At 38.8% G+C, this 15353-nt stretch overlaps 2 protein-coding genes across 5 annotated transcripts in view; one reads left to right on the top strand and one right to left on the bottom strand.

Annotated features, from left to right (window-relative positions):
* The window catches only part of PPP2R5C (protein phosphatase 2 regulatory subunit B'gamma), an 84475-nt gene that overhangs the window by 50878 nt on the left and 18244 nt on the right, over window positions 1-15353 (bottom strand). Inside the window, exon 2 of one of the 3 annotated variants that reach the window (XM_082057957.1) lies at window positions 2738-2861. The exons of 1 other annotated variant lie outside the window; for it this stretch is intronic. In XM_082057957.1, the coding sequence (XP_081914083.1) occupies window positions 2738-2831 (94 nt within the window). In that variant the 5' untranslated portion in view covers window positions 2832-2861. Of the gene's footprint in view, window positions 1-2737; window positions 2946-15353 lie in introns of those variants that run through there. One more of the 3 variants, XM_082057956.1, reaches the window with a different exon arrangement.
* Window positions 6524-10799, top strand: LOC309442273 (uncharacterized protein). 2 transcript variants are annotated; one of them, XM_082057958.1, is made up of 3 exons: window positions 6524-6821; window positions 8439-8561; window positions 10191-10799. In XM_082057958.1, exons 1-3 carry the CDS (start codon window positions 6701-6703, stop codon window positions 10271-10273), a joined length of 327 nt encoding a protein of 108 aa, XP_081914084.1. In that variant the 5' UTR covers window positions 6524-6700; the 3' UTR covers window positions 10274-10799. The 2 variants fall into 2 exon arrangements, 1 of the variants encoding a protein (XP_081914084.1); XR_014184578.1 differs by lacking the exon at window positions 8439-8561.

The following is a 15353-nucleotide window of genomic DNA, read 5'->3' on the forward strand; positions in this document are numbered from 1 at the left end:
TGGGTTGTTTGGAGCCCTGACACCTCCTATCCTACAAATATCTCCTGCTCCTCCTCATCGGTGATGGTGCAGATACCAGTGACAGCAACAACTTCCTGTTCACAAGACTTGTAACAGTATTTTTAAAAACCACCTGCATTTATTTTTCCAACTGTGTTGTTTTGGCAAAGCTGTAAGCAGCCCAGACAATAAAGCTGTCTGCCATTCAGGAGGGGCAGAAGGAAGTGGAGCAAGCTCCAATTCCATGCCAGATCAGAAGATTTCCTTTCTATCCTGCAAACATTACATATTCCACACGGTCTAGGTACAGAAAGAGCTTTAGAATTCACTTCAAAAGCAAGATTGCAGTTTTTATTTTCAAAGAAGTCCTGACAGTGTAGTCCACAAGGCTTCACAAACGTTTTAAAAAATAAGATTGAGGCCAAATATGGTAGCTACAATATAAGGGTAAAATAAAATACACTATAATCTCATAATTTTAAAGATTATATTAGATTAGTGATAAAGCAGTATCTTCGCTGTTACAACAAACTAGAACTACTAGAAACAACTGAGGGATTATGCTCCCCTCACCCCCATTTGACACTGAAGTTTTAACTCTTACAGATGCAAAGGAGTTACTTCCACTTCGAAATTTAATCCTATGCTGCAACAGATGATCTAAAAGGACAACTAAAAGTAGCATGGATTGGGACAAACAGTAAACATTTTTCATTAGGCTTCAGAGTTACCAGCGCATGTTTATGGCAATTAATTTTGTATGCATTGTTCTGACAAGCTTCATTTTGGAGACAGATCAGTACTGGCAACAACAGAGCAGCTAGTGAGATGAGGTACACACCACAAAACACAGCAACTTCGCTATGTATGTATATAAAGAGGATACACTTCTCCTCTCCCAGCATCAAGAAACTTCTCTTGTCTCTAATACGAGAGACCTATCTAATTCCCTACCACTTGAGAGATGCAAAACAACCCGAGTTATTCCTTAATTGCTTCCAAGAAAGTCCACTCTCATCAACCATTAAAACCCACCAAACAAAACCACACACCACCAAAAAACAAATACCAAACAAACCACAAAACCCCTTAACCTCTATTCTCCAGTGCACCAAAAATTTAGGTCTTAGGAATGTAAATTTCAGAACAGTTTTTAAAATCTGCTGTTTCCACAATTATGTATTTAATTGGAACAAACACAAGGATGATAAATTTGAGAAGAACCTTGTTATTGTATTGAGAAAAAAATAATTATTGTGGTTCATCACTATAACATTTCATCATTCTGATTCCAAGATCAAGTCGTTTTCCTGACTTGCACCTTTAAAAGATGGTGCTTCTCCCCTTCCAGAAGGCATCATTTACCAGAGAATTAAGGTGATTTGTGCAGAGTGAAAAGCAAAGGCCTGTCTACTGGTCAGGCAGTGGCATTTATATTCCCTTGACAACAAGCACAGTCCCTATTCTAACTCTAGGGATTTTATCACATTCCCCCCCACCCACAGACCGAAATCAGAGTCTTCTAGAATACATCCAGTCACATTGAGACAGAGAAGGAGACAGCTCTTTTAAAAGGGAAAGAGAAATCATGATTTCTTAAGACATGAAAGCCAGCATTACTGCTTAAAAGGAACAGGCTTCTGAACACTTGGGTTTTTTTAAACTTTCAAAGCAAAATTTTTTCAGAGTACGGAATACTAACAAAAAAATATTCTTTTCAGTACTAGCACTGAGCCTACACCAGTGAAAGCTGAGAAGCAAAGGTAATTGAGAAGGGTATCAGCTGTGTTTCTTGCATATAAATGCCATTGTTCAAGATGTGCTGATCCCAGCTAATGCACATTCTGCTTTCATAAAAAGTTTAAGCCAAAACCACCTTAAGGAAGACATTAAAAAAAGCCACCTTGGTTGGTTAACAGCCAGCATAAAAATACACCAAAAAACCCCATAGCAATGCAAAATTTTACAAACTGCAAAAATACAGAAAAAGCTCCACAGTCACACACAGTAAGTATTATGCAGAAGTGTCATACCAACATGTATTTTCCCACTGAATTACACAAAACGTAGATTAGCAATGCATTAATTTTATAAACCCAAGCCAATATATTATGTGAAGAAATTTAACATTCAAAACTGCCCAAAACAATAGGCACATAAGAGCTTGCTTGTTAAATCCGAACCGCATCTCTTCTAGGAAATGCTTTCTGAATACATAAAGGATATTTTCATAATAAATGTCACGTCTCTTCCCCCCCTCTTCTTCCCCAACAACACTCCCAATTCTTTTACAAGCTGCAGAGGATTTTAAAGGAGCTCTATCTGAACGATTCACACAAAAAAGGCTTTGAAGCACAGCCAATGTTTGCCCTTATTCTATAGAAATTGTATAGGCATAACTTGGCTCTTCCCTCCCCCCACTCTGTACCTTTCTGGGGTAGTGACTTCACATCCTTTGACATCACCACAGCTTGAAAGGGGGATGGGAGAGCTACAGCAGAAAGCAGTAAAACCTGCTTTTAACTATGTATGCAATGCCTCTACAAATTCTCAAAGGTTCCCCCAACGCATTTAACAGCAAACGGGTTTTGATCTCGCCCGTTTTTCCTGCAGCTGGAACAACCCGCCAGGGACGGGGCTACAAAGGGCCTTCCTGCTCCCCTCAGCCAGCACCACAATAGCCATTTATTAGCTCGGCAGAGGGTCGTGATTCACTCGCACACGCACAATAACTCACCTCGAATATGCAAAAGGGCCACGGGCTGGAACGGCCCATTGGAATTGGCTGCGTCAACCACCATCCTGCTGCCAGCTCTGTTACATGTCAACATCGAGGCTCCGGCAGGCAAGGCGGTGTATTCCTTAAGGCAAGAAACCAGCCTCCATTTTAGTTTAAAAAAAGACAGAAACTGAAGCGCTCTGCAGCTGGAGGGAACTGGCTAGTTAGTGATGTCAGCGGGCGGGAGGAGCCCCATTGGCTAACGGCAGCAACTTAAAATGACACCGAGGAGGCCGCAAATGAGCGGAGGCCGGTGCGGGGCTGTCACCGCGCCCAGCGCTGCTGCGCCGGCCCCGGGAGCGGCCCGGACCAGCCCCGCGCCTCCCGCCCCCAGCAGCAGCCGCGCCTGGCAGAGCGCAGCCTAAGGGGTGACGGCTCCTCTGCCTTTTTTCCTTTAAAAACCAGGAAGATCTTATTGCGGCTCTGTTATTAATATTTCCACCGCAGATAATATTCAGTACACACCTGCTAGAAAGACCACATGCGTCTTTTTTTTTTTTTTTTTCTCCTGAAAAAGCCAAAAGCTTCATCTTCAGTAAGGCTGACAAGAAATAGCAAACTGCAGTTCCACTTGACCACGGAAAAACACAGCACTAAGAGAAGCATCTACAACTTCAGCTTTCAAGAGTCATATTAGAAAGTGATTTACACTGAGAATTGTTAGTGGTAAGCAACCTTTTCTTCATCATACGAGATCTGCACATTTACTTTCACAATGAGCTATGTGAAGGACCATCTCGTCTCTAAGGTACTGCACCTCTGGGGGTGATGTGCAGAGAAACAGGCAATGTTGTACTTGTACCATCTCCACATCTCTCCTTCTTCCCAAATCCTGTTTGTACCAGTGTGCCACCTTTAAATATTGAGATTACCTCATCTATGACACTGCCGTAAATTACAGCTGCTCAAGAAAGGAGTGCATGAAGAAAAAAAAAAAAAAGAAAAAAGAAAAGACCTTTCAATTAGTTCATTTGCTCATGAAAATTTGGAACAAAAACAAATTATAGGACATATGCATACCTGGTTAAAAAATTATATCACACTACAATAGTTCGCTGTGAAAGGTGAGTTAGAGCTGTACTAAATATTATTGAATTTGATGAAGGGAAAAGACTAACTGGGATATCAAAAAGAGGAATATTATCCATAAGACACATGAAGAAATCAATTGAATTTACTGATTGCTGACAAGACCAAATTTGAAGTAGCACCTCCTGCACGTCACAGTTGAAGGAAGATATAAACCTGACGAGAAAGCCCAGAGATGACCAATGTAGAAAATACTACTCAGTTAAAAAATAAATAAAGCTGCTCTGTTTAGTGTAATTTGTTTCTTCTTAAGTAGGCCAAATATAACAAGGGATATAAATGTAGTTGATCCTGCTTTTGAGATCAAAATGGACTACACAAACTTCTGATGCCTTTTAAAAACTTCTCCATAAGACTACAGAGATTCAAATCATTTGTCCTGCAGTCTAGGCAAAACCAGGGTAGCTATATTATCAAACATGTCATGTTTTATATCAGTATATCCCTTGGGTTTACCTTAGATGTGGAATTAGTCTTATAAAACAAAAGGCTACCACAGAGATATCCCTTTACCAAAGCTCGATTTACAAACATAAACAAGACTGACCTCAAACAAAGTTTTCTACAAGATCTTGATGAAGGAGGAAAAAACCTGAAGAACAACTTGGATAATTTTGTGCAGTATTTTCAGGTGCAAATTTTGTTTCTTTTCCCCCATCTAAAGTACAATTAGACTGTTCTACAGTAAATAAGCCACAGTATGAGGCAGCAAAAATTAGGTTTAAATTCCAGTTTATCTGGAACCACATATAATTAAGAGGCGGCTGCTCTACCTCTTCTCATCTCTTCTTCTGTCTTTAATGATCAACTGCTGCTTCTGTCTCATTGAAACTCCCTGCAAAGATTAAAACGGATTTGAAGACTGCTGGTCCAATGGCACACAACTACTGTACTGGAACACAACAGGGCAAAAAGGGAATATTCTTTTAGTTACAGTGTCATTTCCTGTTTTATAAATAAGTATGGTGAATAGTTGGAGGTTCATTAGCGAATTTTAGGTAATGGTTTAAGAGTTAACCCCCCTACATTCTTCACTTAAGAGAGTAAATGTGACATTCACAGCACGAGCAGTAGTACTGGCAGAACACTCAGTCACATTCAAGTTTTCTCTTGCAAGATACACATACCCTGCTCTCATTTCTTCCTCTTTGCAAGGCTGTGTTACATCTCAGGCCAGTACTTCATACACTACCATGAAACCAGTTCAAACAGCCATAATTCAGTATATTTCTGGTGTGCTTCTGACAGGATGCTAGTGGAGTTGAAGAACTTCCATCTTTGTAAGACCTTTTGCTCATTACTCAAATCAGGTATCTTCTCACCAGTTGTCCAGGTTGAGAGGTACATTCTGCTCAGGTTTGTAATACCCTCCCTCTGTTTCAGCCTTAAAAGATTTGATTTATTACTAAAGGAAAATATGTACGTAAGTTGAATTATTTTGAGTAACTTCATTTGGGAAGTAAATTGCAAAGAAAATTGAGTTAGGAATTGATTTACTAATGAGAAGGGAAAGAATATTAGTGCAAGTGGAATGGAGCTAATGAATATCAATGGGAGGAAGAAGAGGTTACTTGAACAAATTTATGAAGACACTTCTATTTCAAGAGAATCAAAAGCCATATTAACTTCAGCTACCCATTTTTAAAATTAAATGAATGAAAAAACCCATATTGACAGTATACCAAACTGTAGCTATTAAGGCTTCCTCTGAACCCTGCTCATCACTTCTAACTTCCTGATGACAGGAATGAAGGAAAATCCTATAAAGTTCTCATGATATAATTAAATGTGTTACATTTAGGATCCAGCACTATAACTGATGACTTCTCTTTATACTGGGAGGCTATGTAGTATTTCTTTCAAAACAAACACTCCATTTGGGTTGTTATTTAAAAACACAACCAACTGCACCCCAGCCTCAACAACAAATTCACCTGCCCAAAAGTTGCCTTTATGTCCAGCTACTATTATAACCAACAATGACAGAACCAACAGCATATAAAATAATCAAAATTTGACAAACTGTTTACATGAAGACACATTGGATAAAGTTGTTTATCTCTCAGACTCTATGCGAAGTTTTCATTTTTGGATTGGGGGAGCAAGGGGCTATTTAGTCTGAACTCTAAGGTAACTAAAAGCGTAATTCCACAATTGCTGAAGTAGCTATTCCTCAGAGAGCTGAGGCAGCCTAGCTCAGACTGCTTCCGTTTCCTTCCTGCATTTCTCTCTGCTTTATTTTCCCCACATCTGCGTCAGTGCTCATCAGACCCATAGCCGAGTTGGTTCAGTCCACTAATCCAAAAGAAAGTCACTTAATTTATTGTCGGGTTGGTTTTCTGTTAACTTCGGCTGCGTTCCATGGCAGCCTAAGCTGAGCTAAGTCTATATGAGCTATGGCTGCAATCCCACCTCTTCTGAAGCACACGTGCACGACCGTCTGAAATTGCTGTACAAGGGCTTGTGCAGCTGCATGGTTGAACCAGATTAGGAAACGGAGCAGAATTAAAATGAGAAGGAAAAGGGTTAGTTTGAGCCTTGTTGATTCTGTTATCTGGTTCACCAGACAGCCACCCAAAAAAGGGACGGCAGTAAACATGACTCCCTTTTACTGATAAAACCAACGTAATTTACTTTTTTTCCTCTCCTAAGTGAATAACCTAAGCAGAACTTCCATTCTCACAAAAATCATGTGTAGGCTATAGAAGGTAAGAAACTCTTCACAACCCTGAAAAATGAGTGAGTTAGTCAAGGACAGTAAGTTTGTTTTAGAGGAGAAACAGCACTGGATACTACACATTCTGGAGGAGAAACCACAGCAAAAAAAAAAGGATGCCGGGCTTCTCCTACAAGGTTCTGACTCAATTCCAAAGGACAGCCAAGAGGAAATTCTCCAAGGAAACAGAGGCAGTAAACACCATGGTATTACCTAGCTATCAAAAGAAACAAACAGGTAAGAAAAAAATCCTTAGCTGAATAAATGAAACAGGTATGGACTATCATTTGGCTTCCTTAAGGAATTCCTAAAACTGAAGGCAAAAGATAGTATTCTACCTTCTGTATTGAAAAATGGGTAATATTTACTCCTTCTAGTACAGGAAAAATTAATTAAAAGAAGAATTGGCAAACATCTGCCTGTGACTGGATTTGTCTCTATATGGATTTCCTAATATTTGCATGGTCACTGTAGCGCACACAGCCTCCACAGTGCCAAGTTTTCCTTCAGCCAATATTGTAAACTTTAAAAGGTTTGTAACTGAAGGGTAGAGGGAAAAAATCAGTAGATATTTGTTGAGTCCAGAAAGCTGGACAACACACCCACACAGATCATTAGTTGCCTTAAAAGAAATAGATTTTAAGAATAGGATCTGGTACAAAAACGTATTTCCCAAGGCAGATTGCAGAAGGTCATTTCACATATCAGCATGCTCTTTTAACCAAGCCCAGTACACAAGCCAACATGCGTGCCACCAGACTCGCTCCTGTCTGTGGCCTTAAGACAAAAGAGAGTGCAGAGGGGTCTGGAGCACAAGTCTGATGAGGAGCAGCTGAGGGAACTGGGGCTGTTCAGCCTGGAGAACAGGAGGCTGAGGGGAGACCTTATTGCTGTCTGCAACTACCTGAAAGGAGGCTGGAACATGGAGGATGTTGGTCTCTTCTCCTAAGCAATAAGTGATAGGACAAGAGAAAATGGCCTTGAGTTGCACCAGGGGAGGTTCAGATTGGATATTAGGAAATATTCTTCCTGGAAAGGGTTGTCAGGCATTGGAACAGGCTGCTCAGGGAAGTAGTGGAGTCACCATCCCTGGAGGTGTTTAAAAGGCATTTAGACGAGGTTCTCAGGGACCTGGTTTAGTGCTAGAGTTAGGTTATAGTTAGACTCGATGATCCTGAGGGTCTCTTCCAACTGAATCGATTCTATGATTTTAAGTCACACATGTAATTTTCAGGAAGAGTAAGAGTAAAAATGTCAGTGTGTGCAATCACTGACTTACTACATGTATAAATATTATAATGGTTAATAATTAGTAGAGGTCTTATGAAAGGAGAAGTTTAGTGTGGCAGCAAAACTGTTTAAGTCTTATTTTAATGAAGACCTGTGCAATGGAACAATATGTTCTTTTTCTAAATAAGGGTGTAATAAAAGACATTTTAAGAGATCTAAACTCTCAACTCAGAGACAGGTTAGAATCTTGAAAATAAGACAATACCACATTTTAAATCCTATTTTTATGGATTCTATCCAAGCTTCAGTGGAAACAAGTTTGGTAGGAAATGCTGCCAGTGACAGATGTAGAGCATTCTTCTAACACTTTCAGCTGCTGACTAATGAGTAGGTGTTTGATAGGGCAGTTAAAATGAAAAATGGCTCATTAATCCAAGCCTATGATTTCATGTAAAGCTAGCTAAAGAAAAAAATTCACACACTCAAGCAAAGTATTTTTCTCTATAACATTTTTGATAGTTATTCACTCAATAACTATGTTTCTTAATCTTTAAATGTTACGAAGTAATTCACACTGGATAATTGCTAAGTATTTTAATATTTAATGATTTCTTCCCCATGAAGGTGGTGAGGCACTGGAACAGGCTGCCCAGAGAAGCTGTGGCTGCCACATCCCTGGAAGTGTTCAAGGCCAGGCTGGATGGGACTTTGAGCAACCTGGTCTAGTGGAAGCTGTCCCTGTCTGCGGTAGGGGGTGGAACTGGATGATCCTTAAGGCCCCTTCCAACCAAACCACTCTCTGATTCAATAAACATTAAATAGGAAAATATTTACTCATGTGATAGGTCATATTTTCCTTTATGAACAATTGCCAGATTTTGCTTTAAGAAATGTATATGCTTACCACACACATATTTTAATAATTCTTCTAAACATTTAAAAGAAAATTAAATACAGGAAAGTCTGTTTATGCAACACTATGATAATGTTTTAAAGCTCAAAGTTCAAAACCAAACTTACTAAATTAACATAGCAAACAAAGTCTCCACAGTTCTTTCACAGGATACAACACATGTACTCACTGACACCTAACCAGACTGATGAAAGAGTGAGCTTCTGCAGTGTTTTCCTTCATGGACTTTTTGTTTCAATAAATTCAATACAATATTGGGCTGCCAAAAATACTATAAAAGAATGAACACAGACAGGACGAGAAGGATGGCACTTAGCATACTGAGTTAGTCCAATGTATTTCATGTATAAGTGAGAAGAACATAATCTGTTTCACAAAACTGTATAAATGAATGTTTTGCATAAAAATTAATTTGTTTTGCCTCAGTGTTTTGCCTTTTAAATGCATTACGTGTTACAACAAATTATCTTTTATAGTAGTATTATCTCATTTAATCTACTATCTTACTTTGCATAAAATACTTTTAGCTAAACAGTTGGACAGAATTCCTTACTTGCCATACATGCACACAACAAGAGTGACTAAACTGGAAAGGTTGAACTACTGCACCTTTGTTCTCCACCTAATTTACAACTGGCAGGAGTAAGTTTCTGAGATCAAAGTGACATTAAACACTGAGATCTCCAGTTTCAGCTCATAAGAAAAGTGGTCCTCAAAAGCCCAAAGTAGTCCATTATCGCTATGATTCCCATAAATTCAATTAGTTGCATATATCCAGTCAGTCTTTTGTATCGCAAAAATAGATGCTAGTTTTAAATGAACAGGTAACATGCCCTGCTTGAGTTTGATCCTACCATGATAGGAGTTTGTGGGAATTACCAACATATATGGTTGTATTTCTCCATGGCACAGAGAACTGTACTTGACTTGTTCTTTTAATTTACCTTGATATCAGTTTTGCTTACTTGTCTGTGCTCTACAGTTGAAACACACACAACCTGCCATTTCTGACCTCTTGAGAAATTCTCAAGTTTTACCTCCTTCCTCATTATTACAGGAGTTTTATCAAAGAAAATTTGGTCCCATCGTGTTTTTTTTTAAGTATCAGAATCTTAAACTGGAATCACCTCTTCTGCAATCTTGATTCATCAGACTTTAATACTGTACAGATGATGAATACAGAGCTATCTCCTAGACAGCCATTTATGACTTAAAAACATTAGGAAAGCTTTAATAACGCTTGTCTCCCTATCAGAGTCCTGTATCACAGGCAGACAAGTTGAGACAACACCCTGACGTTCTTCTCTTGAACAGACAAGACTCAGAATTTGGCACACCTCTGAAGCCTAAAGAAACCACGCACTCTACATGAAATGTGCTCAGAAACATGGTACTTTTATGACCCATCATGTTTGGGGTTTTTTTTAATTTGATTTGTTTTTTTTTTTTTTAATTCTCAATAGATACAACTGATACCATGATTTCAACATTAAGAGTACTAAGTCAGAAACAGACATTTCCACCAGAAGGTCAAAACCATGGCTGATCAACACGCACAGCAAGATCTTCAACAACAAAATACCAGAATCAGTTGAATCATATCACCTGCAGTTATTCTCCATTAAGAAAAAAGCACAGAAAACACCATGTTCTATACTTCTCAGCACTAACTAGATGTTCACATCTGTCAGAGCTCATTTCTTCCTACCTTTTCAAGATTAAAAATCCAACTTAAAAGGTAAACAATAATTCTGTAAATAAATTCGGAACTGTATTTGAAAATAAAAGGTAAATTGCAGTCATCATCTTTAAGATTACATAAAACATTCACTTTTACCTAAAAATGAAACAAAAAAAACACCCCAAATCCATGAATGAAACCATGACATGGGCATCATAGGAAACCCCTATAGAGCTACAAAAGTATTTCTACCCAGCTTTAAAACACAGACAGAAATAATACAAAAAAGGAGGCAGCATATTTTTTAATCATGCCCAAATTTACATAGGCATGACTAACACATGTTCATAGGGAAATTTCACAACACTTCAGAATATTATGGAGCACTGACTTCTCCCCCCCTTCCCCCAAAACCCCTTCCCAAATTTGTTATTCTAGGACTGACAAAGAGCATTATCTTTCAATGAATATTACTTGCAGGTTAAAGTTAGATTTGTGGCACAATTGTATTTGGCAGTGTATAAAAGCTATTATCCCAGCTAGCACATCTTAGTATTGCATTTAAGAATTATCATTGCAACATTGCCTTATAGATTGCAGGGATTCAGACCACATCCTCAAAAAAATCTCACTGCTTGGTACAACAGTTACTTCTCAACACCGCACATTTACAGTTCACTAAAATCAGCACATCCTTGCAAAATAATGTGTACAAATACAAGTATGCTCAACTGTTTGTACTGTTAAAAATCCCTTGTAGCATATAAATGAAATGTACGTAACAGGCAAGGGAACATCTTCGAAATACATAATTAGTGCGATTGTACGGGGGTTGGGGGGGAAGCAGTGTCTGTGTTCATAGTCTTAAATAGAAGTGAAACACATTAACATTTAGGTTGCCAGTTAATCAGTTATGAAATGCCACACTGCTGGCTGTTCTATTTTTTTGTTCCTTTCTGATCTTGGTCAATTCACAGTGAGTCCTTAAGAACAACCTCAGCCCTGCAGAAGCCAACACTTGCATACTGCTCTCATTTGGTAAGGGACAACTCTATTCTCTGTGAAAAACAGAAGGGACCCATCTCCCGATCCCCCACCCCCTTTTTTTCTTTTTACATTAAAAAGTTTCCAAAAAACATTCCAGGGAAAATTCAAGAAACATTAAATTTGATCTCCTAATGGTTTCGGTAGTAAATTCAGCTTACAGAACTTACAAATGTTTGTGTGGTGAAGTTTTCTTAATAGGCATTTAAGAGAAGAAAAAAAAGCAGCTAGATCTGAAGTAAATGCAATTACTTCCTTAAAAAAGTATCCTTCCTTTCCCTCAGCATTAAATCTAAGTCATTTTCTTTGTTTCAAATCTAGAGACTTGATCTGTATGATGGTCTTGGTATACTAACTCCCTGAGAGCTGAAGTGAAAATGTATTATTGCAGCCATCAAGCGCACAAACAATAAGCATGCAACTCTTAATATACCAAGACACTCCCAAAAGTGTTTTCTCAAAACTGAACGAGCACAGCTAGAGGAGCAGCACATATACATCAAGTACTCAAGCTCTAGTGCTTTTTCCAGTAAATAATGTATTTGGGTGTCAGAAGTTCATCTTTAGTTCTTGATTGTAGGTTATCTCTATGATGACCCACCAACGTCACCAGAAATAAATGCTGGTACATGACAAACTAAATGACGGACATTGTGGAATTCTTTGTTAATTAACCACAAAAACTTATCCATAATGCAACAATTAATTCAAACTTCTTGCATACAGTTGATGTGGACAGTTGCAAAGAACACAGACTACTTCAGTGTGTCAGGGGTCAGGTACATATAGGCTCAGATATAGTACTTTTTAGTGTATTTATTAAATATTCATACTAAACACTTAATGCTCTTTATCTCATACAGAACACATTCTTAAATTTGTAAACAACTTCAATATATCCTAAGTTACAAGCTGTTTTCTTAAGAAAGCAAAAGTGAAGAAACTGGCAAGTTTCTGAAGGCTGAAACACCCTTTGCCATTTATATTTGATATAACCAAGGCATTGATCTGCAAGTTTGCAAATTATAACAAACCAAAGCACACCTTTATGGCCAATAAGTGACTTTTCCCAATAAACAACTAAAACTAAAGATCGGCTTTCTGTAACTGAAGTACCTGCACTACAAATGTTCACTAACAAAGTGAACCACGTAAGCAGAAATTAACATAACACAAGCTCATTGACACCGAATCTTTTCTTTTTTGGTGAAAACAGGCAAGACCATGTCAAGATGTCTGACAGTTCTGAAGGCGCTTCTCCAGAGGTACTTCTGGGGTACCTGTGGGCAGCCAACCTACCTGTTCTACCCAAACTAAATCAGGTTGCATTGCAATGTGCTGCAGGGAGCTTCCCTGGCTCACAGCTTTGCTAACATATGGATCTCGATGCTCCACAAACCAATTGCATCAGAGACTTCTCTTTCCCATGTTCATCTCTATTCTTAGAGCCTCTTAACTCATAATTTATTTCCTTTTCTTTTTGCACTGATCTATCCTGCTCCTCCTTTTCCTGAATAAACTAAGGGCGCGCAATGTTAATCATAAGCTGCTCCAGTGAATATAAATCATACCACGCTAACACCAGTCACCAGGGCAAATGGGCTGGTATTTCCAGACACCCGGCATCAGCACTTTTGTGCAACGTCCAAGAGAGTTTGCAGCACACCCAAAGACCAAAAATTGAGACTATTTCAGATTAAAAGGCAAAGTAGTTCCTAAATAACAAATCTTGATGAAAACCCATTTTGACAGTTCCTATCACCATTTCAAGTGATCTGCTGACCTCAACTCCAGCCCTCTGGCACAGAAGAAAGGTGATAATCACAGCAATGCCGCAGGCCATTTAGAGTTTAACAGTTACAAGCGTTCATAGATCTCATACAGACCTTCAAGTATGTGAAGATAACCTCAATCTATATGCTGTGTTTAGAATACAATCTCATGTAAAGTACATCACAGCATAGTCAACACAATATTTATGAAGAGAATACACACCTCTTTGTCTACTACAGATAGAAGAAAGGTTTCCAAGGTACTGTAGCCATAGAAATACAGCCACCTGTTATGAGTAACTGGAGTATGAATGTTGCAAGCTGGTTAAACACTGCTAACCTGAAGGAACGCTATGTTCTTCCCAGCACTTCATAAAAGTCAAACCTGCCTTAATCATCTCAGTTCTTTAAATTACAGCCTGTCAGCCTGCCTTAACTCCTGTCCAGGCACAAAAAGAAGGTTTCCCAGCTTCACTTGATGCACTGAATGCATGTCAAGTCCCATACCTACGTACACACCATGAGAACAGGGTGACTGGTGAACAGCATTCTCAGCAACCCTAACAGGTGGGAATTAAGTCATAAGTGAGCACATGTAGTGAGCACAGCAATTATAGAAACACCTGCTATGATCTGTGAGACTGGACATAGTTTTATTAGTACAGATAGTAATTACTACCCATCACTAGATCCGCAACTTCACCAGTGTTTCAATACAATTTGACCCTCAGCAGCCTGGGGACACACAAACAGCCTCAGAGATAAGCTGAAAAACTTGAGAGCAAACTGAAAAGCAAATATAATGCATATGCACAGCAATACTTCTACCATTTCTCCCCATCCAGGTAAGTTGCATCAAAAATGCTACAACACTCTCAGAACATACCTTATGTAGTTTTTCACATTATTTTTTTTCCCTCTCAAGAACAAACAGGCACTCTTCTGCCCTTCACTGGCCTACTAGTTTAAACTGCAACAGAGAAAAGGTGGAAACAGATCTAAAACTTCACCTCACCCACTGCTAAGATAGATTACTTCCCCACATCTGCCCTCAGTTGTGTCATTCCCAGCTCACTATTCGCTCTGCTTCTGTGTGAACGCTCAGTTCTAGCCTCCCTGAGCTGACGGTCCCAGGCACTACCAGAAATGCACTATTTAAAATGGGACACAATGGAGGTTCTGGGCCAAGAAACATGTTTCTTTGCAGCTGAGTCTTTGAACAAAAGGTTATGCCAGTCAATGAAGCCATACACGTGACTTTTTATAAAATCACTAATTCAGTGTTATTTGCTCATGTCACACCCTGGATGCGACAGCTTATTCATGACGATATACTATTCATAATCTGTGGCGCTAAATATTCTTATTTACAAATTTAATAAACTAGATTGAAATTCACTAATTAAACAGCAGTCAAGTCTTTAAAAATTTTAAGCAGCATCTTGAGTATAGATTGCTATGCTAAACTGACAAGATTGACAATATTTCATACTCTTTTTGAAAAAAACAGTATCTGTGTGAAGAGAAGAATCTTGCAGTCTAATTTGATCTGTATGCAAAGTATTATAATTCACATGGGCTGAGAAGCCGGGTTTCTTATTTCGAAGAAACACTAATGCATTATATCAAGAAAACAATGACTGGAGGAAAAAAAAAAAAAAAAAAAAGTCCTTTCCCTTGACATTTTCATATTGCCTACAACAGTCCTACTCAGCATTTCAGTAATCTATTAAGCTTTCAGTGCCAACTTTGAATGCCAGAAAGCAGTGTATGTCACACCTCAAAACAGCTTTTTTTTTTTTTTTTTAAATAAACCTTCAGAGCAAATCAACTCATCAGTACATGTGAACACACCTGGAAAATTCTATCCTAACACTACTACAAACTACCATAAGCACACTATCACAGTATGTTTGGGATTGGAAGGGACCTCAGAAGATCTTCTAGTCCAATCCCCCTGCTGGAGCAGGAACACCTAGGTGAGGTCGCACAGGAACATGTCCAGGCGGGTTTTGAACGTCTCCAGCAAAGAAGACTCCACAACCTCCCTGAGCAGCCTGTTCCAGTGCTCTGTCACCCTCACTGAGAAGTTTCTTCACGAATTTAAGTGGAACCTTTTGTGTTCCAGT

The sequence above is a fragment of the Streptopelia decaocto genome (assembly GCF_964273445.1).
Source record: "Streptopelia decaocto genome assembly, chromosome: 7".
Taxonomy (NCBI): Eukaryota; Metazoa; Chordata; class Aves; order Columbiformes; family Columbidae; genus Streptopelia; species Streptopelia decaocto.

Excerpts from the sequence above, each read along its gene's own strand:
- LOC309442273 (XM_082057958.1), top strand. The coding sequence starts at position 6,701 with ATGCCGGGCTTCTCCTACAAGGTTCTGACTCAATTCCAAAGGACAGCC. Across the intron at positions 6,822-8,438 it reads CTATCAAAAGAAACAAACAG|GTGGTGAGGCACTGGAACAG; the intron begins GTAAGAAAAAAA and ends TTCCCCATGAAG. Across the intron at positions 8,562-10,190 it reads GGAAGCTGTCCCTGTCTGCG|ATACAACTGATACCATGATT; the intron begins GTAGGGGGTGGA and ends AATTCTCAATAG.